The sequence below is a fragment of the Chanodichthys erythropterus genome, chromosome 7 (genome assembly GCF_024489055.1).
Source record: "Chanodichthys erythropterus isolate Z2021 chromosome 7, ASM2448905v1, whole genome shotgun sequence".
NCBI classification, from domain to species: domain Eukaryota; kingdom Metazoa; phylum Chordata; class Actinopteri; order Cypriniformes; family Xenocyprididae; genus Chanodichthys; species Chanodichthys erythropterus.
The window spans coordinates 33253830-33269334 of record NC_090227.1 but is presented as its reverse complement, the minus strand read 5'-3'; the positions used below and the strand labels follow the sequence as shown (position 1 = coordinate 33269334).

At 36.7% G+C, this 15505-nt stretch overlaps 1 protein-coding gene across 1 annotated transcript; it reads right to left on the bottom strand.

Moving 5' to 3' along the window:
* Positions 1-476: 476 nt before the first annotated feature.
* slc12a3 (solute carrier family 12 member 3) lies at positions 477-13667 on the bottom strand. Its single transcript, XM_067390280.1, has 26 exons — positions 13343-13667; positions 13031-13153; positions 12614-12689; positions 12343-12438; positions 12069-12208; positions 10104-10214; positions 9909-10020; positions 9648-9778; positions 9442-9526; positions 8881-9035; positions 7332-7439; positions 7072-7195; positions 6865-6966; positions 6407-6562; positions 4364-4463; positions 4090-4201; positions 3670-3807; positions 3440-3546; positions 3269-3351; positions 3069-3155; positions 2885-2986; positions 2704-2815; positions 1728-1814; positions 1482-1617; positions 1331-1398; positions 477-1185 (listed from the first exon to the last, which is right to left on the bottom strand). Exons 1-26 carry the CDS (start codon positions 13589-13591, stop codon positions 1044-1046), a joined length of 3042 nt encoding a protein of 1013 aa, XP_067246381.1. The 5' UTR covers positions 13592-13667; the 3' UTR covers positions 477-1043.
* Between the last annotated feature and the right edge of the window lie 1838 nt (positions 13668-15505).

The window sequence follows — 15505 nt, the reverse complement described above, 5'->3', positions numbered from 1 at the left end:
CTGCTTCATTAAGCTTCGGAGCGTTATGAATCTTTTGTGTCGAATCATGATTCGGGTCGCGTGTCAAACTGCCAAACTGCTGAAATCACGTACTTTGGCGCTCCGAACCGCTGATACATAACGTTCCGAAGCTTCATGAAGTGTTTTAAAATCGGTCAACACTATATAACTTCATTATTTAAGAATATTTAATATTTAATAACTTTATAATATTAATATTGAACCACTGTAAATCATGCACTGATTTAAATATGTTTTTAGTACATTAATGGATCTTGAGAGAGGAAATGTCATTGCTGGCTATGTAGGCCTCACTGAGTCATCGGATTTCAACAAAAATATCTTAATTTGTGTTCCGAAGATTGACAAAGGTGAGTAATAAATGACAGAATTTTCATTTTTGGGTGAACTAACCCTTTAAATCCATTTTATTTCTTGTTGTTGTTTCTGAGACTTTTATCTAGCTAGTTTAAACATAAAATGACTGCCTCCCCTTAAAATCAACATTGTAAATAGGTTAATTTTAATATAACTGATTTTATTAAAGTTGATCCTCCTTTTTAACAACTACAATTATTTTTTACGTTCACCTAAATGCTATAAATAATAGTAGAATGAATATATTTCATACATAGCAGGTAATTTATTAAGCATATTCAGAAATATTAGTTAACATTAAAAAGAGAAAAGTCTATACGTATGCAAATTGTTCAATCGCTGAATTAAGATAATCAGATTAATGTAAAATTAATTACAAACATAATTTGTGGTTTTAAAAGGAAATTCTTTGAATACAGTCTTTTGAATTATTACTTCTGGAGAAAGTGCATAACATCTAAAGCAGCAAAAACACATAAAAGATATTCTGAATTGAGAATTAAAAGGTTAAACCAGTTAATACAAACACCCTATTAACCACGAGACATATGAAACAAAATGAAAGTATGTAAATCTGTCATCATTTTAACATGTCATTAACAACTTGAGTTTCTTTTCATATGATGTATACGTGTGTGAACAGTTTTGTCAGGAAAAGGTGGTGTTCACTGGCAGTACAGCGTCAGCACATTCTCCTGATTGCCTCGGACAAGAAGAACTGGAGGTCGAAGGTCACGTGACACAATCTCTAGCCAAGCCATGTAAAGGGGACTAGGACATGCTCCTCTTCGCCCCACAGGCATAGTTCTGCCAAACAACAAAATACAGAAAAATGACAGGTGATGTCAGAAATTCACACAGCTTATAATTAAACTGCTTGAAGACGGTTTTGTTTTATGTACCTTAATCTAAATTACATCACGACACAACATCCTGTATAAATAGCACTTACACAATGATCAATGCAGCATCTCTAGAGTAATCTTGAATAACTTCATTCAGGCGGATCTGTCGAAGGGACTGAACAAACACAGGACAAAAATGTTTAAACAGTAGGCAACCAAACTTTTTTAAAGGTTATGTATCCTAACACCATCAATTACCTTAGCTTTGAACGATTCGAATTCCTCATCAGACACCATCCAGGAGAATTCCTTTGTTGTCTCATCGGCTTCTTGACCATCCTTTTGGACTGTGCTTACTCTGTACGGAGCTATGAGATCTTCAAATCTTTTAATGCTGTTTCAATAATTTGAGGACAGAAACACATTTTTTAATAGGATTATATACTGTCTATTAATTTAAGAGGTCATTGCAGAAATTGTTGAATAAAATGAATGGGACTGTACTGCTCAGACTGTGGTTTTCCATTGATGTCAGGAAGAACTTGAATATCTTGGAAACCCAGACGTAACCTGCCGATCAAAGTTTTGAGCCTGACAAATACAAACGCAAGCTGGTTTTAATGGACATTCTGAGGACCGGTTAAATACATTTTGTTAAAATTATTAAATAAATCAATGAATAATTTAGAAAGATATATAGTTTTACAGATATATATGAATAAACTAAAATCTATTATTAATATATTGTCTGGATCATATGATTAAATATTAGTTTAATATTTATAAATATTTATAAATAATTTTAATAAAACACACACACACACACACATATATATATATATATATATATATATGGTAGTACGCTTTTTTTTAAGAAATTAAACTTTTTTCAAGGATGCATTTATATATATATATATATATATACACTACCATTCAAAAGTTAGAGGTAGTAAGCTTTTTTTTTTTAAGAAATTACACTTTTTTCAAGGATGCATTAAATTGATCAAAAGTGACAGTAAGAGTAAAAATGTTTATATTGTTACAAATTTATATTAAATAAATGCTGTTCTTTTCAATATTCTGTTCATCGAATGCAAGAAATGCATCATGGTTTCCAAAAAATATTAGGCAGCACACTGTTTTCAACTGTGATAATACTATGAAATGTTGCTTGACCACCAAATCATCATATTAGAATGATTTCTGAAGGATCATGTGACACTGAAGACTGACGTAATGATGCTGAAAATTCAGCTTTGCCATAACAGGAATGAACTACATTTTAAAATATATTAATATAGAAAAGAGTCATCTTACATTGTAATAAAATTTCATAATATTTTACTATATTGTTTCAAAATCATTATCCCCAACCTCAAACCTTTGAATGGTAAAATATATTTACATGTAATTTGTGTAGCATGGACATTGTATTATGAAGTGTTACCACAAATAATATAACAATTAAGATTCTGCATACTCTTGTTTCTGCTCATCGATGTGTTGAGCTTCACCTCCAACAAACACCCTCACTTTGCATCTGCCCCAGCGCTTCTTACGGGTCAGGAGGTACGGCACTAACAGTGTCAGACCTGACAACACAATGAATTGTTAAAGTATGATTTCCACTATAACATTAATTGTTTATGAATTTAGCTCACCCCCATCATCAGAGAGCCAATACACATCAATGGTCTTCTTTCCCTGTCTAGTCTGAAACACACTGGTGGGCTGGGACATGGTCATTAGTACCTCAGGGTCCACTGCAACACAGGAGATAAAATGTTTTGGCAAAGAGTTCAACAGCCCTTATTAGATTCAGTACTTAAGAGTTTGGACACACACATGATGTATCAATTGTGGCTGGTGTAGTAGTAGTCGAGGTTCTTGTGTCAAGTCCTTGTTCAGTAGATGTCTCGAACCCTAGATTGACTATAGTGAAAGAAAAATTCAGTAAGTCATGTTTGTTTAGTAGTCCATCAAACAGGCCCACTGCACATAAACTGTAGAAATTGTTAAAAAAGGGAGTTTTGAACAGGCCATACCATGTGTTTGCATTGTTCGACTCATGTCAAGACCCTCCTTCATCCGAAGAACACATACACCATATTGCAGGTCAAATGCATCACTAAAATCACATGGAACTGTCACATGCCTTGACTTTTCTCTATCAGAATTTAACACTGAGGGAATATTACACTATATGATATACATACTGCAAAATTCCAACATAGTTTTCAACGTTGCTTGGTTGAGCTTTACGCCAGTTCTTCTTGAATCCCATCACTAGGACATTAGGCTTCATCCGACCCAAACCCGCACTCTGGAATAGAACCACCATAAACAGACATTACCAGACTATACCAGACTGATTTTCATCTTCATCAGATGTTGAAAAGTGAAATAAATGATGTTTGATGTAAGGTCATTATGGGACATGGGTGACCTGCAGCAACATCCGTACGCCGACGCGAAGGTCATCAGCGACTACATTGTGGTAGAAGGCCTTTATGCGCCGTTTGTTTAGCCAGCTTATATGAGCACTGCTTTTGGCCGAGTCCACAGCGCCAGGCGAGGGTCCTCCCTGTCAATAACACACAGTCAGTCAAAGACAGCATATGTGCTCGGGAGAAAAGATTAAAGAGTGTTCAGAGTTGCAAACAACTTTTAAAATGTAATGTGTTGTGCAGGGACAAAAAATGTTTAACGCAAACTTTCAGTGAGAGATAAACAGATTTGGAAGTATTTGGAAAAGAGAAAATATGCATTTGGTGTGTCCAAGAAACAAAACAACATGGAAACAAAATGGTTTATTATTAATATGAGAATAATATTACTGCAGGGTTTCCACATCTTTTGAACTTACTGCAGTGATATTTGCACATATCATAAGGCTCTGGTTCTTGGTGAAGGTGCTGATGAAATCCACTAGAGAAGGACGAATACAGGGAGGCCCAGTGAGGACCAAACACTGTGGCCTGAGAAAAAGAACAGATGGAAAAAAGTAGGACACAGGAAGAAATGACGAAAAGTGAGATTATAAAAAGAGGTGATAAACACAAATGGAACATATTCATGTGAGCAAAAGACCAATGAAAAAGTCAAATAACAACATGAACAGCATGACTTATGTTATTTACCTGTAATTTTTAATATGGTCTTCCACTTGGTTAAGGCCTACACATTGAGATAGCGCCATGTTATATGAGCTGGCTTGCATTGATGAACCCCAGTTGACCTCTGAAATGTAAAAACACAAAAACAGTCATGCACTACGCACATAATGGAAGCTTGCCAATATTATATGCATTTGGGTTAAAGGCACAATATGTAGTTTTTCACCACTAGAGGTCACTTATTCAAAACAAAGTTGTCAAGTCAAGTCAAGTCAAGTCAAATTTATTTATATAGCGCTTTTACAATTGGTAATCGTTTCAAAGCAGCTTTACATATTAGAAGCACAGAAAAAAAAAAAAAAGGGAAGTGGTTAATCATTAAGTTGTAGCTTAATGATGCCTTGATTTCACAGAATCATGGGAGGTGTTGTCTTCACGTCTACAGCCGGTGGAAAAGAATCTGTCGGGACTCAGAAATCATATTCATGGATGAGCTAATGTAGGAACACTCCACTTTTTTTGAAAATAGGCTCATTTTTCAACTCTCCTAGAGTTAAACAGTTGAGATTTACCGTTTTCAAATCCATTCAGTCGATCTCTGGGTCTGGCGGTACCACTTTTAGCATAGCTTAGCATAGTTAATTGAATCTGATTAGACCGTTAGCATCTCAAAAATGACCAAAGAGTTTCAATATTTTTCCTATTTAAAACTTGACACTTCTGTAGTTACATCATTTACTAAGACCGACGGAAAATAAAATAATTATTTTCTAGGCCGATATGGCTAGGAACTATTCTCTCATTTCGGCGTAATAATCAAGGAACTTTGCTGCCGTACCATGAGTGCAGCAAGTGCAATGATATTACGCAGTAACTACGGAATGGATATCACGATGTAACTACAGAAGAGTCAAGTTTTAAATAGGAAAAATATTGAAACTCTTTGGTCATTTTTGAGATGCTAACGGTCTAATCAGATTCAATGAACTATGCTAAGCTATGCTAAAAGTGGTACCGCCAGACCCGGAGATCAGCTGAATGGATTCGAAAACTGTAAAACACAACTGTTTAACTTAGGGGAGTTGGAAAATGAGCCTATTTTCAAAAAAAGTAGAGTGTTCCTTTAAAGATTTTTTTAGTATGAAGCAAGGTGGGGCTGAAAACCATGGGAGCGGAACAAGGCCACGGGAGCAATTGCTAATGCGGGACAAGCGCGACACGCAGCTCGACAGCTGTGGAGCTTTTATTATGCCTCAGACGAGCTCTTCCGCTTATTCCAGTCATGCGTATGTGGGGTAACGCAGCGCTGTTTTATCATATTAGATACATTTGTGTGTTGAAAGTTGTTATAATGTTACTCTGTGTTTGCTCGGAAGCTACTATAAGACACTTGTTGCACACTGTAGTAAGCTAGCTCGATATTAGGCATGGTAGAACATAGTACTCGTGGTAAATCAAGAAAACAATAAGACTTAAGTTGCGTCCCAAATTGCGTGCTCTTGAGTAGGTACTACATTTGAATTTAAATTTACTTCAGGACCGCTGAAAAAGTATGTTCTATAGATTACAAATGCACATAGTATGAATGAATTCGGACGTACTACATCCGCCATGTTGTTACTGTCACATGACCTACCAGCGTCAACTGTGTTGAGTTATATAACAATGATTACATTTTTGTTGATGAATGTAGCCATCCAAACAATTGCTCACCTGTCTAATAAAACACATATTAAAGCATCTTTAGTGTTTCAATGGTTTCTACAAAATAAAACTTTTTATTTTGTAGGAAATTAAGGGTAACGCGGGTATGGTGTCATTGATAGACGATGCACAGACACGGCCAGTGTCCTGGTTAAAATGGCTTATTTTTCTTGATTTAAACATTCTTGGAAACTTTTTTGATAATGTAAGTACACAAGTCAACAAAATGTACAACATTGTTCTTTGGATATTTTAATCCAAAAATCTTACATATTGTACCTTTAAGTTGAAATGCTCTGAATAATATGAGCTTCATGAGACAAATTATTTGTGCCCAAGCTATAAAGAGAGTAGGTGTTTTACCGGGTTTCTTATACAGCACATATCCCAGCAGGAAGATGACTATGCCGATGGCTATGAGAGCAGCCCACCAGGTTAGAAGAAACATGATGATCACAGACACTACTGCTCCGAGCAAAGACAACCACTTGCTATAAAATCGAAAAGTTGGACGCCAGCCTGCTCACACACAGAGAAAATGAGAAATGCTTCAGTGAGCGTCAATATAGCCATTTTGAGACCTGTGAATTTACAGTAGCATGCAGCTTTATGAGAATACAAATGGCTGAAATAGAATATTAAACGAGTGCTGTAAAACATATTTTGTTTGCATTTGTCTTTATCTAAAGAAAACAACCCTGCGGTGCTTGCAGTATGCACCATTAACCCGATTAGCAAACCACCATTAAAAACCACAAATATTGCATCAAAAACAGTTAGCTTAAGCCACTCTGGTTTGATGTATGGGTTTAAATGCTCACCTGGTGAGTTAGTGATGGATGCATGGAAGCAGCTGAAGTTGATGAGGGCATAGGAGCAGAGGAAAAAGTTGGAGATGATGGGAGCAATGGTGTTCAACTCAGCTGAAATATTACAACATTTGTTTGTCAGGAGGAAATCTCTATAAAACACCTTTTTTGAGAGCATTCAACAATTGCATGGTTAACTTTTGATGTTTGTTGGTTTACCAATAAGAATGAAGCATATAGCGATGACGTAGGCTAGCAGATAGCTCCTGAGTGGTTCATTATTCTTCCCATAACCCTTCCCGAAAAATCCAATGCCTGGATACAGATTGTCCTTGCAAAGGCACTATAGGGGGACAAGGAATGGAAGGAAGAAGGAAGGATAATGGATGAGAGTTATGTTAAAGGAGTGTTTAAATTAGTAAATAACACTGAAGACTCTATAATGGAGGAATTAAAATGGTCAGGAGCTCATTTGTTACCTGGAAAACCTTAGGAGCGGACACCAGACAGGCCAGAGCTGAGGAAAGAGTGGCTCCAAAAATGCCAGCAGTGATCAGAGGAGCAACTGCAGACACCATGCTCATAGTCTGAAGCGATATATGACAGAAGAACATATTAGTTCTGTTAACCTCTGGTATTCCACTATTAGGGGTCATAACAGAACAATTGTACTATATTTTGTTTCAATATTATTTATTATTTAATATTTTGTATTTGAGGTATATTCTCCTCCAAATTATGCACCATTTATTTCTATATTAACTAATACAAATATTAGAAAAAAAATATTTTATGTTTTTGTTAATTAATACAGTGTTTAAGTTAAAAATGAACACCGTTAATGCAACACCGTTTTCAAGATAACTTTTTATGCGTTTTGACCATTCATTTACACAACAATGCCATTTTGGGGGCCTGAAAATGCGAACTTTTGAAAACGTGATTCAAACTGCTAGTTTTTGAGAACGACACCGTTATCATCTCTGTGTAAACTACAAAAACGCGAATTTGTCAAAACGGTGACGACATGCAAATTGCAGTCTATAGGTGCGTAGTGTTTCTTTACAAAGTGACTTCGCCATCTTCTGGCCTGGCATGCATAATACAGCATTTTTTATCATTTTTGCAGAACCGTGTGAATGGGTATCATTTTGACAATGTTGTTGTCTGTTGAAAACCACAAAGGAAGAAATTTTCAGTTTTTAGTATATTGTTGTCGTGTAAACATACCCTAAAATCCAGTGCTTGGAAGGCATATGGGTGCCATCTGATGGATGTAACCACTAAGAGGGCCGTTTACACAACATAATTTTCAACTATTTTTCACTGTTCATTTGCATGCAACAGCGTTTTGGGGGCATAAAAAACGCAAACTTTTGAAAACAAGTGCAAGTTTTTGAAAACGATAGCATTATCGTCTCCATTTAAACTACAAAAAAGTGAATTTGTGAAAACAACGATGTCATGCACATGCGTATTTGTTCAGTCTATAGGTGCATAGTGCCATCGCCATCTACTGGCCTAGCATGTGTAATACAGCTTTTTTAGTCACTTTTGTGGATCCGTGTGAACGAGGATCATTTTGACAACGTTGTCATCTGTACACGAAAATGTAAAGGAAAAACTTTTATGTTTTTTGTACATCGTTGTTATGTAAACTTACACTTAATGTCTATATAGCCATGTGTACCCCCCCCCCCCAAAAAAAAACATTTTTTGTTGCATTTCCCATTCAAAATGTGACTATTAAAAAAAAAAAACATTTAGCCTTTTCTGATTATGTGTGTGCGTGTGTGTGTGTTAGCTAGTGCCAGAAAAGTCACCAAGTTTCATAAATTTAAAAATTAAAAATGTGACATTTTTCAATCTAAAATGGCCGATGACCACCAAAGGATTAATTTTCGGCTTATATATGGGAACACTTCATGTTTAGGGGCCAGAACAATATGTTATACAGTATACATGTTTTCATATTTTCAGTAACACATTGACATAACACTACTCAATGAGCATTTAGACAATGGTCACCTGGTAATTATTGCTGAGTCCATGAGGGCAGGTCTTGTTGGTGATACACTCACTGAAGTTCCAGCCATAGCTGCAACCCAATCCCAAACACTCCCCAGACAAAGATGACAAGGTGTCATTCACATCACCAGAAGCATCACGCAATACACAGGAGCCTGAAATGCATATAAAGAGCACAACAACAGGGAAATAACACAGCTAAGTGTGACTGGATAATACAGTGGACCTCACTGGCATATAACCACATAACCACAGACTTCTCTCTGGGGATGTAGGCACTTAAACATAATAAGTACAGAAGTCGCTACTTCCATTTTTATCATGACTTTAAGGTCATCTGGACTACCTGGTGTTTCAGATGATTCTAAACATTATTGTGAATTTAAAAAATATTTTACTAAAACGTATAGGTCAATCTTGATTTCTAGAAAAAAAAAGAGAAAATATATTTAAAAAAACTAAAACACCCACATAAATAATAGAAAGGGATGGACAAAATAATCAATAAACATTATCATGGACTTAAGGATAATTGTGTTATCAAGCACTTCTGAAACTCACCAATAGTAGCTGAGATAATGAGATAAGACACGGTGGTCCAAAAAATGGCCAGCATTGTACCACGAGGTATAGCAACATTTGGATCCTAGGAGGTTTTGTGTGTTAGAACAATAGACAGAAAGCTTTTAGAGGCTTGAGTCAAATAAATATGCTTTCTGAAATGTTTTATTGGAAGAAACATTACTGTGACTGGGAGCTCAACTTGCCTTCAGATCTCCAGAGATATTAGCCCCCGCAAGGATGCCTGTAGCTGAGGGGAAGAAGATAGAAAACATGCCAAAGAAACTGCCCTCCGGTCCGCGCCAGCCGGGCACAAAGTTTTCCGCAAAAATATCAGCTATTGGGCACAAATTGAGACACTTTATGGGGACATATGGTAGTGTAATCTGACTAGCACTGAGAAAATGAGGATGGAGTGTTATTATTAGCAAATTTGTTGGAACATATTGACTGCACTGCTCTCTGACCTCGGTAGCTGAAAAATCCTTTGGCTTGCTTCGCTGGAGTGGCTGGTATGATGGTTCCCACAATGTAACTGGCAAAGGAGATCATAATGACAAAGAAGAACAAGACCTGGGCCTGGGAGAGAAACAAAACCAGTGTAAACTATTAGGATCTGAACTTATTTAGGTAACTAGACAGAATTGCTTTGGGAAACAAACCTTGGACTCCCATTCCATTCCAGCCATTGAGATGGCCAGAAGGCAGGTGACAGTAATCACTCCAATGATACGGATATCATTAAGTCGGTCTACCATGCTAACCTCGGTCTCCTGATGGGCATCAGAAAATGTGTCAAAATTAAAATGGACAATTCTTGTTTTTTATGGAACATTGCAGTATTTATTATAAATGATTTATCACATCGTTATTTTTTTAAAGTTCACGTCCCCTCGATTTCTTTGATCAAAATCTTTATTCCTTACAAACAACTTCTCTTTTCTGATGACTTGTTTTAATTTCAGAGGGCAGGACAATCTGTCACTCACATGAGATTGCAGCGATGTAAATGATCCAATCAAGTCCTTATGGACTAAATCAAATCCCGCCCTACATTTTTTCTTGTTTGAGAAGCAGATACGTCACAATAGGGAAGAAAAGTCTATTGCAACTTCCGTTTCATGCATTAATTAATTAATATCAAAGACTATAGAATAACACAAGACGTGTCACTCGTTTTGAATGGGAGAAAGTGTAACGCGCAATATGGCGGAATAAGTTCCGCCTTCTAAATAAGAGCCAATCGCCGACTGGTAAAGTCATCGCGTCACTTCAGAATCACCGGTTTCTATAGAAACAGTCAGACTCGCGCCTCCGAAGAGACGCGCATTTAGGTCTGCGCATGCGCATTAGCTTGATCCAGCCTGAAAAATAAAATTTTTTTGTCATGATTCGAGCGTTTAGAAACTAAATTTATGAGCCGGTTGTTGTTAGATTTCATTGGTGATTTCAAATATGAAATTTAATGGTAAGGTTGGCGCACAGTTTTGGAGAATTTGATGTTTCCCCATTCAAAGAGATTGCATGATACCCAGGATGCCCGAGAGGCGTTTCAAAGATGGCCGCCGAGTGAAATGACTTGTCTTAAAGGGACTTTGTTAATATGAATTATAAAACGGTTAGTTCCTTTCGTTGATTCTATTTGGCCAATAGCTGTTTATTCACGATAAAACACAGCTATGACCGTTCTGTGCATCACTACACAACACCCTTAGCAACCACTCTTAGCAACATAAACTGTTTGTTCTCAATATTGTTCATTGAAGTTTACTGTATTATGTAACTGTTAGAAGAGTATTGTGAGAAAGAGATCGATTGAGTGAGTTTATTACCTGCATTCAGATTTAGCATTTTCCTTCAGGTCAGTCTTATGTATATAATAAAAAATCTGTTTAAATGTCCGATGTATTATCTTGTCCTGTTAACAGTTAATGGGTTTTCCCGTGACTGACAGTGCAAGTAAAATCATTTGTCAGTTACGTCTTGTTCCGTGTTCACAACAATTCAGTCTTTTCAATGTAAAAGTCTTCACTACTGACTAACACACTCATAAAGAGTCTTTGCTGCCATCTAATGGCGTAATAATGTAACTTCTGTTGCTGTTTACAGTCGGGGGCTATTTTTTTCTGGCGGAAGGAAGGCTTTTAGTGAAAGTTTACTTCATGAAAGTTGCATTGATACATATTTTTGGCCTTAATATTTGTATTGTGTGGTAACCATTTAAAAAAGCAATAAGGTACTCGAGTGATGTATCATGAAAAAGTCTTATTCACAAAACAGCACAGCCTCGAGTAACTTATTGCTTACTTAATTTACATTTGGCATGCTGTCCGAGAGGAGAGCTCTGAGCTTGGAATTTGCCCCAAACCTAGAGTATTCCCGATAGGAACCAGCTAAGAGTGAGTAGTTGGGATGATGGAGGGAGTGATAGAGCTGAGTGGATTACCTGAACGTGCTCCTCCAGAACTTTGTTAAATAAACTTCATAAGGTAACCATATAACAAGCAAATTATTCAAAATGTCTCCTTTTGTGTTCCACAGAAGAAAAAGATTGGAAAAACAGTACATTTCATTTTTAGGACTTTAATTTTCAGTGTATTCTGTGTATACTGTTCCTTTCCACCCACCTGCATGAGTGCCTGTACCGTTTCAGCAAATCCCACTGTGTGCATTGCTACAGCCACTGCATTAGCGAAAGCAAATATAAGCCCGATCGAGCCCCCAAGTTCTGGACCCAAACTACGAGAGATCAGAAAATATGTTCCACCTGGGAAAAGAAAGAAATCAATGATGGTTATTAAAAACAATGTTGCATTCTGCAAAGTATAATGGCTTAAAGGCAGTTAATTAATCATGATAGTCAAATTTACTCAGCATATACACGTATTGCATTGTATTTACCTCCTTTAACCTTGCCATTAGTGGCAATGGCTGATGTGGACAAGCCAGTGATGCCCGTTATAGAAGAAGACACCAAGATTATAACCCAAGTCAGACCTTTAAAGTGAAGAGGAAAATATTCACATTATGCATGCCAAAACACTGACACAATCACAGTGATATGTAACGTAACAGCCCTAAGGGGTTTCACAAAACAAATCAAGAGGGAATTTAACAGTAAAACACATAAAAATGAAAGGATCAAGACATATAAAAACAGTGATTGACATACCAATCCCTGCCTGAGCTGTGATCCAAGGAAGCCTCAGGTACAGAATAACACCCCAGATATTCAGCATACAGCGGATCTACAGGGAGTACAAGAAACAATGATGCTCCAATGGGATCCATTCAGTTACACAATGTATAAATGCTTTCTGCTTGACTTTATTCAGATGTTTGGAGTAGGAAAAAAAGACAGTTTAGACACTTAAAATGAATGAACGCCTTTGCAATATAACAAAATATTCCTCCATATTAGTTAAAATGTTATTATTATAGCATTTGTTTGCAGATGCCACTTAATTGTTTTGTATTTAATGGAATAACACTCTTATATTTTCAAGTTTGGCCCCAAATACATTTTGGTGTCACTGTCTATACATCAAGAAGCATGTTCTGGTGTGGTTCTGGCGTGATGTTCTTATACCATGACTCCCTGAGCCCATCCAAAGCGAGCCGGTTCTGGTGGAGGTTCTGTGGGTTCATCTTCATCCAGGCCCTGTTTGTCCTCACTCGTCTCCTCATACAGAGGAGGTGGAGATGGGTCATCCTAAGAGAAAATAGTGGAAAACCTGACTATTTCTTTGTGGATTCCTGGATTGAAGATTTATTTGAATTAGAGTAAACCTCATCCTATTGAATCCTAATGAGAATTATCAATAATCTAGAGGAACGGACATTCATTGGTTAAAAGTTTATCAGAGCAGTTTTTTGTGCAATAGTTTTATGTTGTTCCTACCTGAGGATTGGAATGAAGCTGAAAGAGAGAAGGTCTTGACTTCTTTACTCTCCCAAAAACCTCAGTGTTAGCATAGAAGTCATAACTCGGCGGAGTATCCAATGTGTCATATCCAGAAAAGACGCCAGTGCTGCGGGAGGCTACGCTGTCGGTATCATAACTGCTACATCCCCCCAAACTGAATTTACGGTCATCTCCATTGTTCAGTGATGAGAGTGAAAACGGGCTTCTGGCCGCTGTGAGGTTCATCCCTTCATTGGCCTGCGGTACCTCCAGCACAAGTGAATCAACAGACGTCTGAGTAAAGCGAAGGCTTGATTTGAAGGGTTATATTATACCTGAGCCGGAAGGAACCACTTATGGATATGTGATTAGTGTGAGAACATATTCTGGAGCTTTTGTAACGGTCATTAATTCTTAATTGTTGCCACAGGGCCTTTAGTTTGTACTGGGACTTGTAAACATCATCAGAACATGTAATGACTCAGATCTTTGGTCAGATATCCTTGACACAGGTTCTCAAGGACAACTGCACATTTTGAGAGACTTGAGTCATGTATGGAAAACAGTAAATGATGAATTTCACTGGCAAAAATGTTATCAGCTTATTTGAATTATTGACATATGTTTTATTTCATTAAGTATTTTTGGTAATGTTTTTTAGTGTGATAGTGATCAGGCTTCAACATATTAAAATAACCTACCGGCAAACCTTTCTGAACAATGATGTCTAAATATTTGGTAACTAATATGGAGAAACTGTACTGTAATTGTAGTATTGACTGAGATAGTGTATTTAATAGTCTATTTTCCAATCTGTAGTGACCTTCATTTTACCGCCAGCAGCTCAGAGTCGTTCCAACTGACAGACTTTTGCCTTGAGCGTTGACTGATCATTGCAGAAGCAGTTCCTCATTAACTAAAAGACTAATGTCCGCCAATGCATGTGACCAAGGGAGCAGCATCAGGTTAAGTAATTATTTCAACAGAAATTGGTCTGGAAGCCCCAAAGGTGGAGCCTTTTCAGTGTAATTAGTGCGGACCCTGCAAACATGCCCACAGGTGCTCTCCTTTGAAGCAGATTTTTGATTAAATTTCTATTATTAGACAATGAGAGCTTAAGCAGAAAACCAACTGCTAAACGGTCATTTCGAAACCCTCACACCGCCTGAGGGGAGCTGTCATAACAAGGAGTAGAACACTGTATAAAGTGGTTTAAATAGAAATTACAATGTGTCTACTGTATGAAACGCTGCAAAATTTTCAAATTACATAAAATCATTCTTAGTTACAGATAAAACCACATGTAATTGTTTTACTATCGCATATTTATATAAAATAAGATGGACACTCTATAATGATGACAGTTTGTAAAGAAATAAATGCTATTATTATTATATACAACCAGTGTTGGGGGTAACGCAATACAAGTAACTTGAGTTACGTAATCAGATTACTTTTTTAAGTAACTACACTCTAAAAAATGCTGGGTTAAAAACAACCCAAGTTGGGTTGAAAATGGACAAACCCAGCGATTGGGTTGTTTTAACCCAGCAGCTGGGTTAAATGTTTGCCCAACCTGCTGGGTAGTTTCACTTAACTATTGTTTAAAAATTACAGTATTGCTTACTCAAAATGAACCCAAAACATCTTGAAAATTAACATTTATTAATATGTTTAATAAATGAACATTTTAATTTCATTTTAGATTCATTTTAAGTCAGCCATATAGTCATTTTCAAACATAGTTGGGTTAAATAAAACTACCCAGCAGGTTGGGCAAACATTTAACCCAACAGTTAGGTTAAAACAACCCAATCGCTGGGTTTGTCCATTTTCAACCCAACTTGGATTTTTTTTAACCCAGCATTTTTTAGAGTGTAGTAAAGTAACACATTACTGTTTTAGTTTACAACAAAATATCTAAATTACTTTTTCAAATAAGTAATGCAAGTTACTTTTTCACATTTACTGACTGACAGCTCTCCTGTTCCCATGTTGAAAGAAATAAAGTGCAGAGGTGTTGTGTTGCGCTGTGTGAACATGATGGTTATTGTAGTTCTAGACTAAATGTGAACATGCATTTTACTCATCTCACTTGCACAAAAACATTCAGTATTACTCAAAATGAATAAAAACTGTGAAATGCAATGTCAGAATTTT

Excerpts from the sequence above, each read along its gene's own strand:
- slc12a3 (XM_067390280.1), bottom strand. The coding sequence starts at position 13,591 with ATGAACCTCACAGCGGCCAGAAGCCCGTTTTCACTCTCATCACTGAAC. Across the intron at positions 12,690-13,030 it reads GATGGGCTCAGGGAGTCATG|ATCCGCTGTATGCTGAATAT; the intron begins GTATAAGAACAT and ends TACTCCCTGTAG. Across the intron at positions 6,967-7,071 it reads TATATGCTTCATTCTTATTG|CTGAGTTGAACACCATTGCT; the intron begins GTAAACCAACAA and ends GTAATATTTCAG.